Here is a 25,599-nt window from a genome sequence, read left to right as displayed (position 1 = left end):
CGGGACGGGGCGGGGATGGGGATTAGATATTCCCCGCCATCCCCGTAGCAGGGACGGGAAATTTTCCTTCCGGCGGGGACGGGTAATGCAACATTCGGCCCTGCCCCATCCCGTTGCCAGCCCTAGAGAGAAAGAAAAGTAAGGCAAGGTGAGGCGAAGCTTTCGTAGACTATATTTCCTCACACGGAAATAAGTCTCGATGATGCAATGCGTATGGCGAGAACAAGGGCTGCACCCCAAGTTCAAGACAACACGTTCAATATGACATTAGCATTAATGCACAAAAGACAACACATTAAAGTGTGTGTGGGCGTGGGGGCTATGGACAATGCCCCCTTCATGCATGCTGTCATTTCGGAATTGATACCCATTTATAGTTCTAGCTGTTGGATACAGGCCCATTTATGGGTAGGTTATGTTGGAGTTTCTTAGTGGTTGAGAAATTAGAGCCAAGGGGTAGGTTTGCAATTATCCCTGAGGACAAGGAATTTTTTTTTATTTTGGAAAAAATATTATGAAAGATGAGTCAAATCCGGATTCTCTTGCCATCAATAATAATTGCCACCAATAATGTTGAGGTGGGGCCCTTTATTTTACAACCATACAAACCATGTGCCTAGTTATTAAAATAAGTTTGTGTGATTTGCAAAGGGAAATGTTATCAGCACAACTGTATTTTGATGCGGGCACTCTCACTTTATTAAAAGTATGGTATGGCCCGCACTACAGGATGATCCAAACCGTCCATTAGATGGCCCACAGCCTAAATAGGTTGGGCCCCAAAAATCATTTCCATAGGTTGATCCTAACCCTCCCATCTGAATGTTTGAGGGTTGATCCTAACCCTCTATTGATCGGAGGGTTAGGATGAACCTATGAAAATGATTTTTGGGGCACAACCTTTTTAGGCTGTGGCCCATCTAATGGACGGTTTGGATTATCCTGTGGTGCGGGTCATGCCATACTTTTAATAAAGTGAGAGTGCCCTCATCAAAATACAGTAGTGTTGATAACATTTCCCTTTGCAAAACTACCAAATTGTTCTTTCTATATAAACACCCATCTGCATTATACTGAAAGACCATGTTAGGGTGCAAAGATGATTATCAACGTGAAAGAGTCGAGCATGGTGAGACCCGAACAGGAAACTCCCAATGAGAAGCAGTGGATCTCAAACGTAGACCTGGTGGCGCCGAGAATCCACACACGTAGTGTGTACTTTTACAGGCCTAATGGCTCTTCGAATTTCTTCGATGCTCGGGTGCTCAAAATGTGCCTCAGCAAGGCCCTTGTCCCTTTCTACCCTTTGGCTGGCAGATTGAGTAGAGACAAAGGCGGTCGGATTCAGATAGACTGCAATGCGGCCGGAGTTCTCTTCGTGGAGGCTAATACCGCCGCCGTCGTCAACGATTTCGGCGATTTTGCACCCACCAATGAACTCAAGCAACTCATTCCTTTGATCAATTACCCTGAGGATATCTCTGCCGATCCGCTTCTCGTGCTCCAAGTAATCTTATTTTCTTCCTACTTTCTGTAAATGTGAAACTATATGACTTAGCTCCAGCATAGTAACTCTGATATAGGCTTTTTTAGGTATTTGAATATTTCCCAATTGTTCAGGGGCATTTACCATTGTTGCCTCTTTGAACATAGTAGCTAAAATATCCCAACGTGTTACAACGGTAGATATTGTGCAATTGTTTGGTTTTTCAGAAATTTTTCCATCCCTATGTGTAAATAACCCAATAAAGGTTCACAGTCAATAACATCTTTGGCGAGACTCCTTTCACGAGAATTTATATGATGCCCGACCGTCAAACTAACAATGGCTAGTTGGTCATTGATTTTTGATCCGGTCAAAACACTAAAAAAATAAAATGTTTTGACCGGATCAAAAATCAAGGGCTAGGTGTTACGGGCATCATATAAAAACTCCTCCTTTCACTATCTATTGTTTTATGTTGTATTGACAGTGAAAGGAAACTCCAAAGAGCATTGGTCTCATTATGGCTGATTATGAAAGTTATGGGGATGAAAATTTTAGGCTAAAATGCTCTCAATATTCGTAGGGAAAATCAAGCTCGGTCTCTTTGGATATTTTTGAAATATTTTATATTTTAAAAACAGTAGAATGAATATTTTCAGAGAGACATTTCTTTTTGTGAAATGATATGATGTTGTCATTGAAATGACTTATACCTAGGGCTGCAACTCGAGCCGGGTTTTACCCGACCCGCATCGACCCGACCCGAAAATAGCTTGGGTCGGGTTCAGGTTTCATGGGTTTCGGGTCGAGCCGGGTTCAGCATTCAAAAGCCCGCATGAATCTCGGGTCGAGCCGGGTTTGAAGGGGCCCGACCCGACCCGAGTTACATAAGTTATAGTATGTGCATTTTTTTCTATTGTTAGTTAAAAGTTAAAGGGATAATTACATTTACACCCCCTCTAGTTTCTGACACATCCACTTCCACCCCTATAGTTTAAAACGTGACAAATACACCCTAGTAGTTTCAATTTGTTTAAGGTAGGCCCCCTCAGCTGAAGGTTCGTCAATAGATTGAAGGGTTAGGATGATCCGATGGAGCTGATTTTTTGGGCACACCCTATCTATGTTAGGACCCATCAAATGAACGCTTTGGATCATCCAAACAATGTGGGCCCACATTATTTGGATGATTTTTGGTAGTGTTTGGATTCGGGTAGGGGCCCACATTATTTGGATGATCCAAAGCGTTCATTTGATGGGTCCTGACATAGATATGGTGTGCCAAAAAAATCAGCTCCATCGGATCATCCTAACCCTTCAATCTATGGACGAACCTTCAGCTGAGGGGGCAAACCTTAAACAAATTGAAACTACAGGGGTGTATTTGTCACGTTTTAAACTATAGGGGTAGAAGTGGATGTGTCAGAAACTAGAGGGGGTGTAAATGTAATTATCCCAAAGTTAAAAGTGAAAACCCACGCACCTACTGTTACTGTATGTGAGTGTAATTTCTGCTTCTATGAGTTGAGTTGATTCAAGTGTTTGATTTGTTTGATTGTAATTACAACATTGTTTGATTATAGCATTGTTTGATTCAAGTGTGATGTGAGTGTAATTACATCATTGTTTGATTCAAGTGTAATGTGAGTGTAATTTCTGCTTCTATGAGTTGAGTTGCCTTGCCAAACAAGAATTTTCCTTAAAAAATTGCGTCAATGTGAAAAAACCCGACCCGACCCGAGATTTATCATGGGTAGGGCCGGGTTTGAAAATCGTGGGTTTTCCGAAAAAAAACCCGACCCGCCCGACCCGAGTTGCAGCCCTTAGTTATACCATGTGAAAGGGTAAATTGGTGTCTTTTCTTATTCCATAAAAGAAGGCATAATGGCTGTCTTGGCCTCGGGGTGCAGCACATTTTCTTGGCTTGCGTACGCATTGTATTCTCAGCACTTATTCCCTAGTAACCAACTGCATAAGTAGGAAAATTAAAGTCCATTTTCATACCTTCTTTATATTTTCTCTTTGTATTTCTTACTTTGATTATTTTCCTCTCCACCATTTGATCATTCTTGATACCAATTTGTCCTAACCATGAACTAAATTTTCTGGTTTGAATTTAACCAGGTGACTTATTTCAAATGCGGCGGCGTCTCCCTCGGCGTGGGCATGCAACACCAAGTTGTCGACGGCTACTCCGGCATCCACTTTATCAACCATTGGTCTGATGTTGCTCGTGGCCTCGATCTTACCATTCCACCATTCATAGACCGGACCCACTTGCGTGCTCGGGATCCGCCCACCCCGAAATTCCATCACATCGAATACCAACCACCTCCTTCCATGAAAACACAATCACCACTTGGCACTAGTTCCACCTCCACTTCCGCCGCAATCTTTAAAATCACAACTGAACATCTTAGCCTCCTCAAATCTAGGTGCAGAGAAGTCGTGACTCACCTTAACAACTGTACTACCACAGGCTACAGCTCTTACCAGGTTCTCGCCGGCCATGTGTGGCAATGCGCCACCAAGGCACGAGGCCTCCCAGAAGATCAAGAGACCAAACTGTACATCAACGTCGATAGCCGCTTCCGCCTCCGCCCTACCCTCCCACTAGGATATTTCGGCAATGCCATATTCCCGGCGACCCCAATCGCTGTCTCAGGTGATCTCCAGTCTAGACCGCTCACGTACGCAGTGGGAAAAATACATGACGAGTTAGTGCGGATGGACGACGAGTACCTCCGGTCGGCATTGGACTACCTGGAGCTGCAGCCAGACCTGTCTGCTCTTGCCCGCGGGCCCCACACGTATGAGTGTCCAAATATCAAAATCACTAGCTGGTCACGGCTACCGATATATGATGCAGATTTTGGATGGGGCCGACCGATTTTCATGGGGCATGGTGGGATCACGTCCGAGGGCCAAGCGTACGTTCTCCCCAGTCCGACCAATGACGGGAGCTTCTCTTTGGCCATCGTCTTGCAATCGGATCACATGCAACGTTTCGAGAAGTACCTCTATGACATCTAGGAACCCCGATAATTGGAATTCATTGCTTCTTTAGTGTCCTTTGCAGTGTTTAAAAACGTGGATGTGACGCGGAATGCAGCCAAGAAAAATCCTTGTCGTCTCGGCGCAGACTCGGCCAAGAATGCGGTTGATGTGGTCATAACTCGGGAGAGTCAAAGGAGATTTTATTGACCTTGTAGGGCAAAAAGCAGAATGCGGATGTGGTGCAATGCGAAACGCGGTCAAGAAAAATCCTTATCGACTCGGGCGAGTTCCTTGTTGTGAACGCGTTTTTAAAGAACTGCTCCTTTGGGAGCTTTTTTTAATTGCTTTATGAGGCCTTAATTTTAACTATTTTGAGTGCAATAAATAATTGGTTTTGAACTAGCAATCAGTTGCCATAATCATAAACTTGGTGTTTATTGTTTCAACTTTCAGTGCTCTCCTTTGTCAGTGCTCTCTTTTATACTAATCCATATGACAAGCCGCATTTGGATTGCCACAATTAAGAATTGGAATTGATATATTATTCTGATTCCTATTTTGATTCTCCTTTAAACAGAATGAGAAAAAATTAAAGTTTTGAATAAAAAATTCTAATAAAATCTCCCCAGTTTCAATTCTCAACCCTTGATTCTGGTTTTTCTGTCCTTTTTTTTTAAAAAAAAAAATTTTGAATCAGATGCCGGGATAAGCGGACTTAGATTCAAATCCTGATTCTTGCAAATGAACCCGGCAATCCAAACAGACCCGTAGTCCTTTTAGCTTCATAGTTACACTTTGCAAGTTCTTCCTCTCACGTTCAAGTTCTTCCTTGCACTTTGCATTTGGGATTGCTAGAATCAAGAATTGGAATAGTCATCCTATTCCGATTCCCCTATAAATTGAGAGAGAGAGAGAGAGAGAGAGAGAGAGAGAGAGAGAGAGAGAGAGAGAGAACGGTTTCACACAGATGGGGTGTGCCCAAAAAATCACCTTCATAGAGACTCAGAATCAAGGTTTTAAATTTCAGCCAAAATCAATTTCGGTGAGGACCGAAACCGAAATTGCCAAAATTTACCAAATTTCGGTCGAAATTTCAGAAATTTCGGCGAAATTTAAGATAAAATATTAATTTTTTTATTCCCTTAAATAATTTCAGCCGAAATTGCAGTAATTTCGCCCGAAATTTCAGCCCAAAAACGACATTTCGAGTGCCCGTTACCGAATTTCGGCCAAAATTTTGGGATTTCGGTTAAAATTTCAGTTTCCGATATGACCGAAATTACCACGGAAACCGAAATTTAAAACCTTGCTCAAAATGTTGCTAATTAGAAGGGACTAAGGTGGTAAAACTTAGGCTTTTTGTTTTCTATTGCTCACACTAAAATGTAGTAGAGGGCTTTGCTAAAAACCAATTTTTGGGTCCAACAAAGGAGCATACATGGACATGAATGTGAAATCATGACCGTTGATCTTGCAGGACATCATGGGGTGGCCTACATGGTCTGGTCCCATTTCAAATACAAATTCCATATTTATGATAAAGAACTATAAAAATCAACGGTTTAACTTTTATTGATCGAATCATAAACTAGGCTTGATGGACCAAGGGCCTAGATCATCTGCCCAAGATGTTTTCAATGATACATTTAGCCAGACTAATGGTTGTCGTTGGGACCAACAGATCTGATCACATGAACATGGCAAAACTGGAGCCCAATAAGGACAAATTTTATGATGAAGGGCTATATAAACACTAACTTATAATTTTCTCGGGCTATATAAACTCGGGAGGGTGTGGCTCTTTGGCGTAAAGTCACGGGTATGCTCCCCAGTGACGAGCGTTCGAATCCCCCCTTGTTCAACTGATGCGTGTGGTCTACCGAGTGCCTGCGTGCATCCATAGGGACTAGTCCCCCTATGGCATCAAAAAAAAAAAAAAAACTTATAATTTTCTTCGAAGAATTTTCTCAATTCCCATCGATATATTTCGTTAGTGATGCTATTGCAAATACTATGGGTCCAATTGGGCTAACCAAATAAAGATCAATAAGACCCTTTTCTTTAGCGGGCCGGGTTTCTCTTTATTCGGGCCCAACAAGAAGCCCGTAAAGATGTTTAGTCAGGTAGCTTCATGAAGGCAGTAGAATCCCAAACCTCGTACTACAGGTTTTTCTACGTTCTCGAGTAATTTATGTTCCAATAGTTGAGTTTATGGGGCGTGATCTATTCCAATCCAACAGTTGAACTTGTATATTCGAAACACATCTTTGTAAACAATTTTTTTTCTTTCAAAGGACCCACAATATGAGGAAAAAATTAAAACTCAAAGGCGTGTATGTAAATGCACGATGATGCCTACATTAAAATGATGTTTGAACTTTGGTATGAAATCTATTTCCATTAAAACCCAAAAATTATTATTGTGGCATATGATCATCTTGATAGAAGTGAAAGACACAAAAGTTGGAGTTGCAACTCGGGTCGAGCGGGTCGGGTTTTCCAGAACACTACCCATCCTAGAAGAAATCTCGGATAGGGTCGGGTCAGTTTATTTTAAAAAGGAAATTTGGTCAAACAAACGGTACCTAAAAATATCTGAAATAGTGAGATGGACCCCTTGAATTCCAAACTGGGTTTGGCTCCAGATGTCCGAATTTGATTTATCGTAGTGTATAATATGAGAATGAGAGAGTGTAGAAAGCGGAGGTGAGAGTGGAGAAAGCATACCCTTTTGATGAATTAGAGAAGCATAAAAGCAGCAGCAGAAGCAGCTCCCATCCCCATTAATTGTAGGGAGGGGCCCCAGCTAAAGTATAAGAGAGCCAATTATAGTTGTGGTTTAGGGGCACAAACATAATGAGGCATTAGTGGTGGTTCATTTGTAATTTTCTATTTTAGTAGGAGTGGCATGCTTGTAATTGAGTGATGTAGTGAGAGGCAAATGCAATTGTGTGAGAGCTAGGGGTGTAAACGAGCCGAGCTCGGCTCGACTCGGCTCGGCTCATTAAGCTCAAAAGCTCGGCTCGGTCAGGCTCGCGAGCCTTACCGAGCTCGGGTTATATTATGTTCACACCCCTCATCTTCCCTGGACAGCCCTACTAGTGTAATTTGACTACTTCTTTTACACTATGGGGGGTGGTCCTAGTAACAAATGGGGTTCCAAAAATGAAGTGACATATTTTGCCCCAGCCTTTCACTCCCTGGACAACCCTTTTAATGTATATATTAATATATAATATATATATTTAAATATATTAAATTCTTAACGAGCCTTAACGAGCCGAGCCGAGCCGAGCCTGGCCTAAATCGGGCTCGGCTCGTTAAGCTTAACGAGCCTGGGGAGCCTGCTCGGCTCGGCTCGTTAAGGATTCGAGTCGAGCTCGAGCGAGCTTCCGAGCCCGAGCCAAAATTGACACCCTTAGTGAGAGCTACCCATCTAGATAGGCTTTTCTTGAATTTTGGAGGGACTTCTGCTGAGATTTAAAATTTAGACTTGTACTCTAGCTTTGGGAGAGAGAAACTACTTGTAAGAGGAGCTTAGATTGATGTTAGAAGATAAATCATGCTCAAGAAGGTTTCCACCTGCTTCTTCATCTCAGTTTTGAGCTTTAAATTGAGATAAGTAAGCATCTTGCTGACACTTATCTAAATTCAATAAAATTCCAGTTGCTTTGGTTTCATTTCTGTTTTAGTTCAATTTAAGTTTTTTTCTTCCTATCTTCTACATTTTCTGTTCTAAAACAGCAAGTTTATGGTTTTTGAACAGGTTTGAATAAAATTTTCATTCGAATATTGCTTCTTTACTGATCTGGGCTTGTTTTTTATCCTAATTGATTATAACTAGATCTACATCAAATTTAGTCTCAGAGCCAAATCTGAAAGAAATTCTCATTTCTCCGCGATCCGAAGTTTCGAATTTCGTTCGATATTCGCCAATTCTCGAAAATTCAGTTTGTGGATTTTTGTTTCATGTCGTCTTCATTGAAATCTCACAAGTCCTCCATGAATTGCATGTAACACTACAGTTTAATTGTAAAAAATTCTCTTCGATTTTTGCATTGAATTAGAAAATTCCACTTGTAGATTGTTATTTGCCTCTAACTTCAATCTATTTGCATCATTCCCTTCTTTAATTGCAAGCAGAATTGTAGTTTTTCAAATTTTCCAAAAGAAAAATCACAAATTGCCAATTCAAATTTTTTTTCTATTTCTTGCCCAAATTCGACCCACAATTCCTTCTTCCATCGTTTTCAATCTTTGATTTCGCTTTTCCTTCGTCGTTTTTCATAGTGAAGATAGTTTTTTTTCCAAAGGAATTTTGCAATTCCTTCTGCCAAAATTGTATTTGTCACTTCTTATTTTTTCCTAATTTCGTTTTCTTCTACCTTCCTTTTTTTTCTTTCGTTGCATCTCACTATTTCTTAATGGTTTTATTACAGTAAATCTCTACCTTTCCTGTTCTTTTTCTCCCATTTTTACCCTAAACTTCATACATTATGTATTTTTATTTTCCAGCACTTAAATCCAGACAAATTCTCAATCTGGTGATTTTCCTCAACAAATTCTAATGCATTTTGGTCGTTTCTTACATTAAAGTAGTTCTCGAAGGAATTTTATAATTCATTTATCAATTCTTGGCCTAATTTGTCCCTATTTTTGTTCTTTACTTCCTGTTTTTCTTATCATTTGCATTTCCCTCAAATTCTCAGGTCCTTTTTGCTTCCCTTAGATGCCTACAAATTGTATTTCCATCGTTTGCTGTTAATATTCCTCTTCGAATACTAAACTTCCGTCGTCTTCTTCGTATGAGCCTGTGCTACGAATTTTACTGGATTTTCGTCCATGATCTATTCGGTGAGATACTTTGATTGCTCGGTTCTTTGATTTTGGTTTTAAAGGAATAGTTTGTGGAAGCTGATCTCGCGTTGTTGCTGCAAGTAAAGTGCTACGTTCATCTGTAATCTACTTCTCCAAGCAACAATGAGCAGATTCAAACTTGGAACAAAAGACATTGCCAGCATATATGGCAGTTGCTAATGGGAGATCATGGATAGATAATTCATGGCCACCTTATTATCGATCCAGTTTGTATGAGCAACAACTCAACTCAACTCAACTAAGCCTTTGTCCCCAATTAGTTGAGGTCAGCTAATGAATCCTTTAGAATATTTTTATGAAAAGGGTGAAAGAATCTACCTGGCTCAAATTGACTAAGTCTAACCCTGACACTAGTCGGGTTCGTCTACATGGATCACTTTCTTCCTGTTGTATAAGCAGCGATTGTAAGAATTCACCGTTGCAATTGGGATCACCTGCTGAGGTTTCTGCCAGTTACTGCTGCAAGTGAAAGAAAATCTGCCTTTCAATCTGCTCAAACTTTCTGTATCAATTCCAGTTGGGACAGAGAGTGCAGCAACCACAGTATTGAAATCATACCAGTGAATTTTCAGCTTGCTAAATACTGAGCCAGCTTGATCATATGGCTGTTATTTGTCGATTCAGCAGTAGCAACATTCAGTTTGGAATTGGCTAAACTGATTAGCTAAGTTTCCAAGTGGGAGATGGAATGTGAAGTTCATATCTTATTTTTTGAAAATCAATGGGTCGAGCGGTAGATCTGATTGCAGTAAAAGTTCTGCTTTTGCATCCATAAAGAATGCAAATCGTTGGTGGTGAGTATTTTCCATTGGGAAATATTCGGGTAATAACAGCTCCACACTTCCCACATGCAAAATTCATTTGTACCACTAGGGGTCTTACAGTGCTAACTTTGGCAACAGTACCTCGTACCGAAACAAGCCTTCCTGCCATGTAACTTTCGGGTATCACTTTTGTGTTACCTCGGAATCGATTAGCCTAGGTTGCTACTGGATTCTAAAGAAACAGTGGAGTGGTATTTAATTGAAGGGTAGAATGTACCAATATAAGCAGCTTTTAAGTTCTTCAAAGCAATCATTGATTCAGGGTGGTTATACAGTGGATATCATTCTTAAACAATAAATGCCATGTGAGAATTAAGGGGAAATTAGAGAAATGCTACACATCCTAATACCATGTGAACTGCTGCGCCCATGCATAAGAGGGCTTCCTGAGGCGCTACCTCTAGAGCTGCATAAAACTCATCGAATTCACATATTTTTTTAAGTTGTTGGAAGTCCACCGGAAGAAAGAAGAGGCCATCATCATCATTCTTTACCTAATCCATGTTAAAAAATTGTGACAAGTCCCTCAAACTACAGATAAAACAGCAACTCAGAACCATATATAGAAAGATAGTAATAACCAAACTAATTATTGAAAAGATAAAATGTTGGACATATTTCACGAGAGAGCACAAGTCGAGATAAAAGATGGAATGTTGATTGGTAATGAAAGCTCAAAATTGATAAATTAATTTAAAAAACACAACATAATGGTTAACAAGAAGCCTCACCCTGCAGAGATGGATGTGATAAACTTCCAATATTCATTACCAAATCCTCCAAGTGTGAAATAACCAATTACTCCAAAAGCTTAAGCTATTGGAGAAGGCGTTATTGAATCTTCTATACTTTAACACTCCCCCTCACATGTCAGTCCCTCTTTTTAGGGTTGGCCTACACGTGGCACATGTGGCCCCTCTTTTGGATTGGCCATTAGATGTGGATTTTTAATATCAAGGAGTTTTGAACCTAGAACCTTTGCTCTGATACCATGTGAAACAGCCAATTACGCCAAAAGCTTAAGCTATTGGAGAAGGCGTTCTTTAAACTTATATACTTTAACACCAAGTATGTGGAGGACATTAATTTCTCCAGAAGAGGACTACAATTTCTACTGAAGAGGATGTTGAAAGCCAGCTAGTTGACGAACATCTGATTCAAAATCTTGAACAATGAATACTCTTACAATTTTGAAGTTCTGGCCTGTATAGCATGTTGCCATTCCACACATGCCACAAGCCTTGTATTGACTATTGCCCTTTTCACACATACCTTATATAGAGGATTGCATGTATAGGTTTCCATTCTTCTTGTATGAAATCCCCTAATCAAGGGATTAGAGATCTTTGTAATATCTATAAATGTCCATACCCTGTATACACAAAGATACACTGAATAAAGCTTGTCTTTCATTGCCTAGTTCGGTTGCTCACAGAGGACACGAGCGAGGATAGGGTGCGAAGTGGATGAAGAAAACTAGAAAAGGAAAAACTTCACTCTAAAAAGGGTTTTGATCAATATGATGAATTTAGCAATGAAATAGATTTCCAGATTGATGAATTCAATAATGAAACAGATTTCCATACTCAAATTAATGAATTTAGCAATGAAATTGATTTCAAAAAGAAAAATGATAAGTAGGTCCTAATTAATTTTTGGGCTTTACGCATGCGCTCCCCTTGTAACATGATTTGACGTCAAAAAGCATTAAAGTCGCACACTGTTCACATCAAATCATGTTATAAGGGGAGGGCATGCGTAATGCAGGGGGTGAAAATATCATCTCACTATTTTTTTTGTTTACATTTTAAGAGTAGTATAGATTAAGATGGACTTGTCATATGATGTATACTGTTAAGAAACCCGTGCAATATCCCGGGCGAAAAAGAAAAAATGATTGAAAAGAGGGGGAGAAACAATAGTAAACGTGGAAAATTAAAATGTAAATGTATGGATTTAGTAAGGATTATTCGACCAAAAAAAAAATCTGCAAAAAGAGACGAAAAGAACTCTCACTTTAAGTCTTAAACTGCAAAATGGATTCCTTCAAAGTAGCATTCGTTGATGTCAGATACAATGACAGTGATATCATGTTTCATATGTTGTGTTAAGGGAGTTGGTTAAGTTGTGAAGATGACAATGTCAATATGCATTTACATCTCATCCATGGGACAGCATGCATAGAAACCTTACAATCCTTACAAAGAGAAGATAGATGAAGATACAAAAGTTGAGCTCCTTAGGTATCATAGTTCATCTACGATAGTTGAACAACATCCTCTCGACCAATGACAAAGTTGAAAACTGTAAATTATAAGCAACACATTCGCACAGATCAGCCAAGCAAATAATTGCATCTTAGAAATTTTCATGGTCTAATATCTAAATTGACCCAAAATTCAGACAAGATTCATTTCTTATAATCAGTCCCTATCACTTAATATAGGCTCTTAGGCATGAAGAATGAAGAACAGGTATCTGTTACGCAGTGTTGCAAGAAGCAACTCTGATCCAAGTCAAAATGAACCCAAAATTGTAGGAAATAATAGACTGACTACAATAGGTGTTTATGAAATATTTGCCCGGATGAGAAATGAAAGACCATGGATAGAACATGGCGATAGAAAAGAGTGTTGCCAATATTCATGTGCCTTTCATGTGCTGCACCAAATAGGCTCTAATTCCTAAAAGACTCCATTTATAAGAATCAGTATAGTGGTTGTGAAGATTAGTGGTTCCTAAAAGACTATTTTCTCCACCCTTTTCTGCTCACTCATAGGGATCCGGACCCCCCCACAAAGGGGGAGGGAGTCGACTGAACATCTCAGCCATTGGTGGGAATTTTGTCCGCATCCGATCCCCAATTCTTGTTCACCCCGGATGATCGTGTTGGGTGAATTGTGACCTTGTACGATCGTGTCGGGTGAGCAACACCGATTCGTCACAGTAATTACTTATGGGCTAACGGGTCACACTTTGGCCAAGTATCTTGCGGCTGCGAAGAAGCTACAAGGGCGAACGTGGGGTTGAGGCGGAAATGCACTCTCGACACGGCCTGCGAAGATGACAGAGGAGTCGAACCTCATTAGCTAAGTTGAACTAGATACCAACCTAATCACCCCCCTTCATCCCTCTTATATATATATATATATATATATATATATATATAGAGAGAGAGAGAGAGAGAGAGAGAGAGAGAGAGGAAATGGTTTGTGAGCAGCTGCTCAGATAAGCTTATCTGAGCAGAGCTCACATACCATTTGACATGGGCTTAGTTTGTGACCTAGTCTCTCACACTCAGGATTCATGCCTCAAAGTAAAAAGAAGGAAAATCTTTTGAAACTTTGTATCCAACCAATGCACATGTCTCTATTTTTTTATGTCACCAGTTCGAACAGGTTATCGGGCTTTTCAAGCTTCGATTGAACAAAGTTTTTTAAAATTCATGAAAAAGTACATTCTAAAGTACATAGTATTACTGGAAAAAAGTCTTTAATTAGGACTAACCTAATCCAGATTTAGCACAAGATAGACCAATAATAAAACATACAATGTCATATAGAACAAAGAAGAAAGGATAAAATAATCTCTTTCCCTATTATTAGACCCACTAAAACAATAACATCAAAGAGCAGAACTTTCTATTCTTGCGTACAGCTAAATGAAAACATAACATGCACATAAACCCTCATAACAACATAAGTTAATCAATTAGCATCAATACCATCAAATCCCCAAATTTGAAAAATTAACACCAATATATATATACACCCTCTTGACTGAAGCAGTAGAGAGGAATGCTAGGCTCAAGAGCGCCCTTGCAATATTTTCGGCAGTTGGATCTAAACAGTTGCCTACATGTTGAACTAGCCATTCATAGGCTCGATCAACATTTTTTTTTAGTCTTTGGAGTTTATGGAGGGGGTTGCCAGATGAACAACATGGATGGACCACCTTAAAACACTTTATTTTTTGTGCCATGAAGTTAGTCCCAAATTTAGATCATCTCTTCAAGTATATGAGGTGGTCTAAACTCCATCATAAAGCCACTTTTTGTTGGGGACAAGAAGCGTGGGAGAGGGAGAGAATGAAGAGGGTGTTAACTACAATTACATCTCACTTGTGCCCTGCATAGCATGTTGCCATTCCACACATGCCACAAGCCTTGTATAAACTATTGCCATTTTCACACATACCTTATACAGAGGATTGCACCTATAGGTTTACATTCTTCATGTATGTAATCCTCTAATCAAGGGATTAGAGATCTTTGTAATATCCATAAATGTCTATACCTTGTATACACAAAGATACAATGAATAAAGCTTGTCTTTCATTGCCTAGTTCGGTTGCTCACATCGTATTAAAGCCATTAGGCTTGATCATTGTGTGACTCTCATTTCTGGGTTCTCTGGCATTTCAACAAACAACTAATGGGGTTCTCAGTTTCCAGCATTCATCTCTGATCTACAATTTTCTTTCTCTCCGATCTGCAATTTCTCCCTTTCCTTCTCTATCTCAGATTTCATCTCTTTCAAATACCCTATCAAATCTCCATCTCTCTCCTTTTGATTTCTATATTTCTACCTAATTTCCATTCTTTAAAACCCAAGTCCAGTGAGATCCAAAGGTTGGAAAGGGGTGTATCATTCCACTTCAACAATGTTGTCCTCTTCAACTATTCAGAAATAAATCTGGTTGTTGCAGTCTGATCCAATTCAGTCTCATCGAACTGTTGATCCATCAGAATCGATCCTTGTTTGAAGCCTCTATCTCTCTCTCTGAGAGGGACCAGCATATTGCGGACAGTTGAATCTGTTTCTTCAGTAGGGTACATGCCTTTCGTTTTTTTTATTTCTTAGAAGAACATAAAGATCAGAAATGGCTTCTGATTTCTGAATTTTGTCAACCCATTACTGTAAAGATGGATGGAACAAATTATAGTCACTTGTCTTTTCCTATGAGAAGTTTTCTTAAAGGAAAAGGTCTTTGGAAATATGTCACTGGCGACTTTAAAATCCCAGCAAAAGAGGATCCAAAATTTAATGATTGGGAATTAAATAATAATAAATTTCTTACATGGATCGCCAACGGTCTTACTCCATCAATTAATATGCAATTTGGTAGATTTGAAACTGCCAAGGATGTATGGGATTTTTTGTCATGACGGTATATGCAATCTGATTTTGCTCAAAAGTATAAATTGGAGCAAGATCATCGTTCAATAAGGCATCAGAAGGGCCAATCTGTTTCGGAATTTCATTCCCAAATGACTATAATTTTGGATGAAATGGCCCTTATGGAACCTAAATGGACAGCTGATGCAGAATTGTGGTACAAGTATCGAGAAGAAATGAGTTTAGTACAATTTTTAATGGCTCTTCAAGATGACTTTGAGACAGTTCGTGCCACCATTTTTCATCGCTCGCCCCTCCCAACTGTTGAAAGTGCTTTATCATAATTACTTGATGAGGAGACCCGTAAAGGTCTTCTTCCTAATTTGGCTTCAGTCTTTGCTGTCGCATCTCATCTAAGAGATATGTCCAAAATTCAATGCATCTACTGCAAAGAATATGGACATATTGTTAATAATTATCCTTCACCTACCTCTAATAATATGTGTTACAAAAGGAAGGAGATTGCTCACTTTGCGAATGCTTATGATACTCATCTAACCGCAACGACTTCATCTGAGAAGGCTCCATCTGATCACTCTACAACACATGGGCAACTTACAATAGATATTGTACAGGAGATGATTCAACAAGCTATCTTACAGATTGGTAATCTCACTCCTACTGTCTCTGCTCTCTCACTATCGTCAGGTATTTATTCAGACAATTGGTTTTTTGACTCTGGTGCTTCTCATCATATGTCCTATGATATGCACTCATTCCAAAATCCTCGACCAATTACTTCTCCTATTATTTATACTGCAAATGGATCTATTATTACTGCTAGTCATATTGGGACGATTAATTCCTCTTCCATGCTTTCTTTACCTGATGTTCTTCTTGTTCCTCAACTCTCAATGAATTTAATCTCTGTAGGCCAGTTGTGCGATCATGGTTTTGATGTCATCTTTTCCTCTTCTGGTTGTATTGTACAGGATCACTTGACGGGGAAGCAAGTTAGGACAGGCAGTAAAACTGGTCGATTATTTCACCTGGATTCACTTCATATTCCTCCTACTCTCCCAAATCATTTTACAGCTCCTAATTTTGTTATCGACCAGTCTATGCCTGACATCAACGATGCCGCCTCTCTAAGTGATTCATCACATGTTGTTCATACGCATCACTACCCACAACGTGAACACCATCCTCCATCCAAACTTAAGGATTATCATTGCTTTTTATCTACCATTTTGTCTCTTCACAGGCCTCAATCTTACCGAGAGGCCTCCTTTGACAAAGTGGCAGCAAGCTATGATAGAAGAACTTACAGCCTTACAAAAAACTAATGCTTGGGACCTTGTAGATCTTCCTCCTGGAAAATCTGTTGTAGGGTGTAAATGGGTTGATAAGATCAAAACCAAATCAGATGAATCTATTGAAAGGTACAAAGCTCTCCTTGTTGCTAAAGGATTCACCCAAGAGTACGAAATCGACTATGAGGAGACATTTGCCCCTGTTGCTTGTATGATGACTGTACGAATGCTCATTGCTGTTGCCTCTACTCGACACTGGTCGTTGCACCAAATGGATGTTAAAAATGCCTTCCTAAATGGTGATCTTTATGAAGAAGTATGCATGCAGCCTTCTCTTGGTTTTTCACACAAGCCTCGACAAGTTTGCAAACTTCGCCATGCCTTGTATTGTCTCAAACAAGCCCCTCGTTCCTGGTTTGAGAACCGTACTGCCATTCTCCACTATGGTTTTTCTCAAAGTACGTATGATTCTGCTATGTTCATCCAAAGATCAACTCGTGGACTTGTCGTTTTACTTATATATGTTGATGATATGGTTATTACCGGTGATGATCTACGTGGTGTTAATGATGCTAAGAATCATTTGCACAAATGCTTTGAGATGAAAGATCTTGGCACTCTTCGCTACTTTCTTGGAATAGAAGTTGATTCCACGCCCACTGGATATTTTCTTTCACAAGTGAAGTATGCATCTGATATTATTAGTCGAGACGGTCATACTGATTCTAAGGTAGTAGACACTCCTCTTGAATTAAATGTGAAGCTTCGACCTTCTGATGGCAACCTTTTTCCTAATCCTACTTTGTATCGCCAACTGGTCGGGAGTCTCAACTATCTCACCATTACTCGACCTGATATCAGTCATGCCATTCAGATTGTCAGTCAGTTTGTCAGTCAGTTTATGGCCGAACCTCGCCCTATTCATTTTGCTGCCATTCTCAGGATTTTATGATACCTTTTAAAGGCACGATGTTTCAAGGGATCCTTAACTCTTCCAAGTCACCACTCACTCTTCGTGCATACTCTGACCCTGACTATGCCGGTGATGTTACTGATCAACCGTCCACAACTGGATTTTGTGTATTTCTTGGAGATTCTCTTATCTCATGGAAAATTAAGAAGCAAACAGTCGTTGCTCACTCAAGTTCCGAAGCTGAATATCGTGCTCTTGCCCATTCTACTACAGAAGTTATTTGGCTACGATGGCTCCTCCGTGACATGGGTATTTCTCTTTCTGATCCTACTCCTCTCTTCTGTGATAGCAAAAGTGCTATTCAGATTGCTCACAATGATGTCTTCCATGAACGCACCAAACATATTGAAGTTGACTGTCATTTTTATTCGCTATCATGTGTTAAGGAAGACAATTTCCTTGCCGTTTATACCATCAGAACATTAGATTGTAGATTTATTTACCAAGTTTCATTCATCCCCTCGTTTGCATTTTCTTGTTTCCAAAATTCAAATGCATTCAAAAGCATCTTCAGTTTGCCCGGGGGGGAGGGTTAACGATAATTACAGCTCACTTGTGCCCTGTATAGCATGTTGCCATTACATGCATGCCTTGCATAGCATGTTGCCATTCCACACATGCCACAAGCCTTGTATAGACTATTGCCCTTTTTCACACATACCTTATGTAGAGGATTGCATGTATAGGTTTCCATTCTTCCTGTATGAAATCCCCTAATCAAGGGATTAGAGATCTTTGTAATATCTATCAATGTCCATACCCTGTATACACAAAGATACAATGAATAAAGCTTGTCTTTCATTGCATAGTTTGGTTGGTCACAGAGGGCACGAGCGAGGATAGGGTGAGAAGTGGATGAAAAAACTAGAAAAGGAAAAACTTCACTCAAAAAATAGTTTTGATCAATATGATGAATTTAGCAATGAAATAGATTCCAGATTGATGAATTCAATAATGAAACAGATTTCCATACTCAAATTAATGAATTTAGCAATGAAATTGATTTCAAAAATCAAATTGATGAATTTAGTAATAAAATAGATTTTCAAAAAGATGATTTCCAAGAAGACGATAATCAAACGGACCTCTACGATTTTAAAGAATCTTTTGATGAAGGGACCTATGTCCCTTCAAATTTCGTTAAACTAGTTTTAAAACCCCTCAAGAAGATTAAGAGACAAAAGAAGTCTTGAGGAAAAATAAAAAAGAATCAACCATCGACTTGAAATTAATCAATAAATTTTTGTGTCCACTTAAAAAAGAGTTTTTCTTTATTATTTTTGTCACTTTGCATCACCTCCTTACTCATTTTCTCTCAATTATCCAGCTCTCCTACTCTCTCTATCCCTCCATCAACACTTGGTAAGCTAATATTCCTAGAAAAAAAATCATGGTTACCAAACATGGCTTTAGTTTGTAGCTGTAGCTATGAAAGGTACAGATCTAAGTCTTCTGGACTGGCTTCCAATACCCCCATTCTTTCCCCTATGAATGCTTCTAAGCACCCTGTAATTGCAACCACCCAATTGCAAAAGCGGAGCTCTACCAACTGAGCTATATTCCTCAAGCAAAGTGGAGCATGCATGGAGTCATCCGGAATAATGAGATAGATAGGTGGCATGGGAGGTTCTGTCAGTGAGTCAATCATATCGTCCAAGATTGGTTTCAAATGTTGAGGAAAATAAAACAAAAACCGTTGTTGTAGTCAAGGTCATGGCTAGGAAGATTCTTATTTCCATTTCGGTAAAAGAGGACAATGGTGCGGGAGAATTATCTGCCGGCCTCAACTAAAGAAGAGTGACAGTAAGCAATGAAATAAGTTACTGTTATCCCGGGTGACAACCCAAAGGGGGGTGAATTGGGTTGCCAAAACTTTTTCTCTTTTGAAAGATAAATTAGAAATTAATTCAAGAACAAATTCAATTAAGCACAAGAAGATAAAAATCAAGATGCAAGTAAAGATAGAGAATGACTAAGAAGATGTGCACCGAGAATTTTTATAGTGGTTCGGTTCAAACCTAAATCTACATCCACTCCACGAATATCCCCTCATGGCTTCACTAAACCTAAACTTCTTATGGGTGAAGTCCAAACCTATTACAAGCTTTTATCCCCAAAGCTCCATCCCGAGGTTGAATCAGTGCCTCGTATACTTGTTTGAGCTTGAACTCCAAACTCACTTCAAAGAGTTGACAAGGTGCCCTCCACTGTAATACAAAGATGAAGAAATAAAGCCTTCACTAAGGCAAATATAACAATGGAGCTCAATATAACTCACTCTCAAAGATTTATAATTGAAATCATACTCTAATCCCTCAAATAATCTCACAAAGAGGCACAAGGGTGTTAATCATTGATATGTGTGTTCACATAGAGTTTAAGAGTGAGTCTTGGGAGGTTAAGGAGGTAGAAGCCCATTATATAGCTAAACAAGGCCAAAACTAGCTGTTATGGCCTTCTAACGGCTAGTCATTTCAGCATTGTAAAAAACTCATAAAATAGAGTTCAGTCGACCGAGCCTACCTTCGGTCGACCAAAGGCCAACTGACCTCCCTCTACTATGACATTCATGATAGGTCACCACTCCAATAGTGTGATCATTGTGGAAGCGAGTGTCCTTGTTTGCTCTTTCCAGTAGCGCCTACCAGAATGTCTGCTCTTGGAATCACCCATTCCCTCTGTTAGTTATGAACAAGTGCTGCTCACTTGCCTGAATATCTTAAAACACACCCACTGTCAGTAAGCAGCCAGTCTCAAAGCTCCCTTGGTTATCCATCCGATAACCAGGAAATGTGTTATGCGTGCCTTTGGTCTACCGTTTTGGTCTTTCTTATTTTTTGTCTTTTCTCTTGACCTACTTTCTTTCCAAAAGTAGTTTTAGTTAGCATTTTTTCTTTTCTCTTAAAATAGTGGACCCAACATGTTATAACAACCATTCTCTACCCCCTCTTGAGCAAAATCCTTGCTCCACCCCTGGCCACTATACATTTTTAGTAATGCCGTTTGGATTGACAAATACACTGTACACTTTTTAGTGTTTAATGAATGACATCTTCTGACCATATGTGGTACCCGGATCCCGCGAGAGGGGTGGGGCGCGAGCCGCCGCGCTCTCTCTCTTGGTCTCTCGTACCCACGCGATTGGCGTGTGCCTTTTAATGTTGATTTGAATTAATCTTTCCTGTGAACTTGGGATCACTAAGGCAATCCGAATTCCACACGAAAGAGACTGACAGAGTCGCCACCTAGATGTGGGATCTAGGACCCGTAATTAACCAGAAATCTAGACTCGCTACCTGGTTACGAGAATGGAAGGTATGGGGAGTTATCCGCCACATGCACCATTCCTGCCCGATAATCGGTCTTCGATTCCAAAAGCTAACTCTTTTAAATTTATTTTAAATGGCTCATTCAACTCTATGTTAATGTGCGAACTAAGTGACATGCATCCTATGATCTAATTTCAATGTGAATCCTAGATGTGTATCTTGATTTATTAATTTGTCTGGATTCAATCTAAGTGAAAGTTCTCCTAGAATTCTAATTTCATGGAAAATCCTAAGTGATTTGATTAAGCATTTACAAGAAAATTAATATACAAAACACCACAATTTGTTTGTGGTGCCGACTCGCGGGTGGTATGCCGTCAGACATCCAAGCTGCCTACGTACCCAAGCCTCACTGGGATCAGAGTCGACGTAGTTCGGTGCACCTAAGCTAAGTTACATATGCCTAACTCAACTAAGACACCGACCTAGACGGGATTGACTGTTTCAACAGTTTTAAGAGAAGTTATTTAATTCAAGTTGAGGATTTTATTATCTTAGGATTTCATCGAAGATGCTATATGATTCTTATCTAAATGCAAGTTGTCCCTTAGACTAATGCAGGTTAGCCTACATCCTAGTTTACTAGGCTTGTCCTATGGAAAAGATCGGGTGACTAGTGTAACTAAACCTATGGCACGGTTGCTATACATAGCAAACGTCCGTGATGAGGCTGGACTCCTGACTCTAGGACTCCCTAAAACCTAAGACTCCCTAAAACTTAGGACACGACACGACACGACACCAGTGTTCCTAAATTGGGCTCTAAGGGTTCCTAAAGGAATTTTGAATCCACCGGCTCTTGGGAATCTCGAATTCTTTTGGGTTTGTGGAAACTTTTAGAGTTTTCTTGACGCTTTTATTATCTGAAGGTATTTAGTGTGTTTGGTAGCTTTTAAAGTTGTTTATTTAGAAGGTTTTAGTTTCATTTGAAATTTTTAGTGGTCTTTTGGTTAATGGCTTTTAACGGATTTTTATCAGTGGATTTTAAATGGGTGAATTTTAGTTTTGTTAATTTTAGGTTGGATGTACTTTAGATTAATGTCTTTCGATTTTGGTTTGGAAAATGATGTTAACACAACCAAGTTTTGACAATTGCACAAATTCGACAAACCATTGACCATTAAAAGATCTGACAAATGCAGCCCACTAAAACTGTCGTAACTCTTTAACCGCTTGGCCAAATTCAACGTACAAACATGCGTTGGAAAGATCTTTTATAGGGCTACAACTTTGTAGTTCTCCATTGTTTGTAAATCTGTGATTTAGAGGTTCGAATTTGTGTTGCAAACAAAAGGACAGCAACATTAAACTGGAAATGCCTAAAGGTGTGCCGCAACCATTTTGGACTTAACTTTTTAACCGCTCGCTGTCTGATCTAGCACGAATACTCGTTGGAAACGGCACGAAAATATCTACGACTTTGTAGTTAACCATTTCCCACGATTCTGTTGTTTAGAGGTCGAAAAATCTGTTTAAAGTCTAACAGCTAGCACTATGACGGGAATGATATTGGCACCCCCATGTTTTCTTTTGATAGTTCTTATTTTTTTAGTGATTAAAAGACGGTGAATATGAAAAATGGCTTGAATGGGCCTGAGATTAGATTCGAATGGGATGTTTGAAAAAGGGGTTGTTTTTATCTACTTGGCAAGGTGGGGTATGGATATTGGGTTCTTGAGATTGAGTGGGGGCTGTTGTTATCAAATTGGAGTGGGGGCTGTTGTTATCAATTGAAAGATGGAGGTTTTGTAAGCCAAATTAAATGGGTTTTGATAATTCATGTAAAATTCAAGTTTTCTTTCTTGTAAATGTTCAAAATTTTTAATGAATTGTTTTCCCAAAAGAAATCTAAATTCCCTAACAAGCCAATGATTTCAACATCCCATTGCAAATAGGTTCTAATGACCCTAACACATTAATCATATTTAGCATAAGTGAGAACATGACCAAGGCCAAACTAGTACAAAATTAAACATGACATCAACCAAAATATACGCAAAACAACACTCAATCCTACAAATATAGAAAAGAAAATAAAATTCCAAAAGACATACCTTTTTGTAGACGATATTCCATGCAAACTTATGGAGAAGAGGGATTTGGTCTAGAGAGAGGGCTTGAATTTTCTAAGAGAGGGGTTCTCTCCTCTTTTCTTTTTTTTCCTCCTTTTCTTTGGTGAGATGAGAGGGTATTTATAGGAGAATGGGATAGGAGGTTAGGTGAGGTTAGGTGAGGTTAGGTAAGGTTAGGTGAGGTTAGGTGATGTTAGGTGAGGTTAGGTGAGGTTAGGTGAGGTTTGGATGGTTATGATGGGAGGAGAGGTTAGGTGAGGTTAGGTGAGGTTTGAATGGTTAGGATGAGAGGAGAGGTTAGGTGGTTTTGGATGGTTAGACCCAGGTCATGATCTGCCATTGATCTAACGATTTACGGAAATCGGGTCTCGGAATGGAATCAGGGTCCGGGCTATGAAGTGACCCTAGCTTATTTTGTCCCGATTGATGATCCGTAAAGTCAGATCAAGATATTAATGACCTAAAACATATAAATCAATGATAGAGGGGGTTCTCACATGGATTTAACACACTAATTTATTTGTTGATTAAAACAAAACAAAATGGGGTGTCTACAGATGCCCCTCTTTGGTAGAGATGACGTAGTCATTGAATACCAAAGTTAAAAATGACAGAACCATTTTGCGTAGTTTTAATCGACAAAGGACTCTCTAGACACAACGCACCTTAACATAATGCAAAACCTTAGATGAAACCCTAGAACTTGAATAATAATAAAAACTCGATGCGGCGCCGTTCACAAACGGGCAATTAGAGAATGAGATATCATTTTCGAATGGATTCTGAAGGGAAAGAACAAAGATCGCTCTCAAACAGTTTTTAGAAGGAGATGAGACGCCGCTCACAAGCGGGTTCAACGAGGATAAGAAGCATTCCCAAATGGACTTGGATAATGAGGCACCGTTCACAAACGGCCTCAAGGAGGATAGAAAACCATTCACAAATGGACTCGAGAAAAGAGGCACCGTTCACAAACGGGCTCAAGGAGAAGACAAGACCATTCACAAATGGACTCGAGAAATGAGGCACCGTTCACAAACGGGCTCAAGGAGGACGATACCATTCACAAATGGATTCGAGAAAAGAGGCACCGTTCACAAACGGGCTCAAGGAGAAGACAAGACCATTCACAAATGGACTCGAGAAATGAGGCACCGTTCACAAACGGGCTCAAGGAGGACGATACCATTCACAAATGGATTCGAGAAAAGAGGCACCATTCACAAACGGGCTCAAGGATAAGACAAGACCATTCACAAATGGACTCGAGAAATGAGGCACCATTCACCAACAGGCTCAAGGAGAAGACGAGACCATTCACAAATGGACTCGAGAAATGAGGCACCGTTCACAAACGGGCTCAAGGAGAAGACGAGACCATTCACAAATGGATTCGAGAAATGAGGCACCGTTCACAAACGGGCTCAAGGAGAAGACAAGACCATTCACAAATGGATTCGAGAAATGAGGCACCGTTCACAAACGGGCTCAAGGAGAAGACAAGACCATTCACAAATGGACTCGAGAAATGAGGCACCGTTCACAAACGGGCTCAAAGAGGACACGAGACCATTCACAAATGGACTCAGAAAATGAGGCACCGTTCACAAACGGGCTCAAGGAGAAGATGAGACCATTCACAAATGGACTCAGAGAATGAGACACCTGTTCACAAACGGGTTCGAAGAGAAGACGAGACCATTCACAAATGGACTCGAGAAATGAGGCACCGTTCACAAACGGGCTCGAAGAATTTAGGGATTTTTTTATGAACTTGAATTTGACGTAGGAATGGATTTTTATTTTTATTTTTTAATTAAGGATTTGGATTTGATAAATTTTTTTATTTTTGGAAAATGAGGTACCGTCCGCAAACGGGCTCAAGGAGAAGACGAGACCATTCACAAATGGGCTCGAGAAATGAGGCACCGTTCACAAACGGGCTCGACGACACAAGATAGCTTTGATTGATGAATTCAACAATGAAAAATTTAGAGATTTTTATGAATTTGAATTTGACGTAGGATTGGATTTTTTGAATTGGGGATTGGATTTGATGAATTTTTGATTTTTTGAGAAATGAGGCACCGTCCACAAACGGGCTCAAGGAGGACATGAGACCATTCATAAATGAACTCAGAAAATGAGGCACCGTTCACAAATGGGCTCAAGGAGAAGACGAAACCATTCACAAATGGACTCGAGAGATGAGGCACCGTTCACAAACGGGCTCAAGGAGAAGACGAGGCCATTTGCAAATGGGCTCGAGAAAAGAGGTACCGTTCACAAACGGGCTCGAAGAATTTAGAGATTTTCCATGAACTTGAATTTGACGTAAGATTGGATTTGATGAATTTTTTATTTTTTTGAACTCAATGAAATCGGGGATATTATGGATCGTGCCCGACAAAGATGTTGGAAACTAGGACTTTGACGAATGATGAAACGGCAAACCTTTGGAACGAAGAACCATTACTAGCAAGAATGGATTAGGAACATTTTTATGAAACTTCAACAAGATTTTTCTCAAAGAGACTGCTGGTCTTGTCTTCTGGGGATTTTGATAACTGAAACCTTGAACAAGACATTTGAGATTGGTAATTTAGAACA

The 25,599-nt window shown here is 39.7% G+C and overlaps 1 protein-coding gene and 1 pseudogene across 2 annotated transcripts in view; one reads left to right on the top strand and one right to left on the bottom strand.

The window, feature by feature from the left end:
• Positions 1–24,076, bottom strand: part of LOC143856683 (two-component response regulator ORR22-like) — a 36,667-nt pseudogene extending 12,591 nt beyond the window's left edge. Inside the window, exon 1 of the transcript XR_013238297.1 lies at positions 22,972–24,076. The product of XR_013238297.1 is annotated as a two-component response regulator ORR22-like (transcript). The remainder of the gene's footprint in view (positions 1–22,971) is intronic.
• Positions 945–4,929, top strand: LOC143856309 (shikimate O-hydroxycinnamoyltransferase-like). Its single transcript, XM_077366491.1, has 2 exons — positions 945–1,507; positions 3,611–4,929. Exons 1-2 carry the CDS (start codon positions 1,100–1,102, stop codon positions 4,517–4,519), a joined length of 1,317 nt encoding a protein of 438 aa, XP_077222606.1. The 5' UTR covers positions 945–1,099; the 3' UTR covers positions 4,520–4,929.
• Positions 24,077–25,599: the final 1,523 nt, after the last annotated feature.

Source organism: Tasmannia lanceolata, unplaced genomic scaffold (genome assembly GCF_043159265.1).
Source record: "Tasmannia lanceolata isolate RefF3 unplaced genomic scaffold, GAP_Taslan_0.1 ptg000023l, whole genome shotgun sequence".
Taxonomy (NCBI): domain Eukaryota; kingdom Viridiplantae; phylum Streptophyta; class Magnoliopsida; order Canellales; family Winteraceae; genus Tasmannia; species Tasmannia lanceolata.
This window is presented reverse-complemented; position numbering and strand designations above follow the sequence as displayed.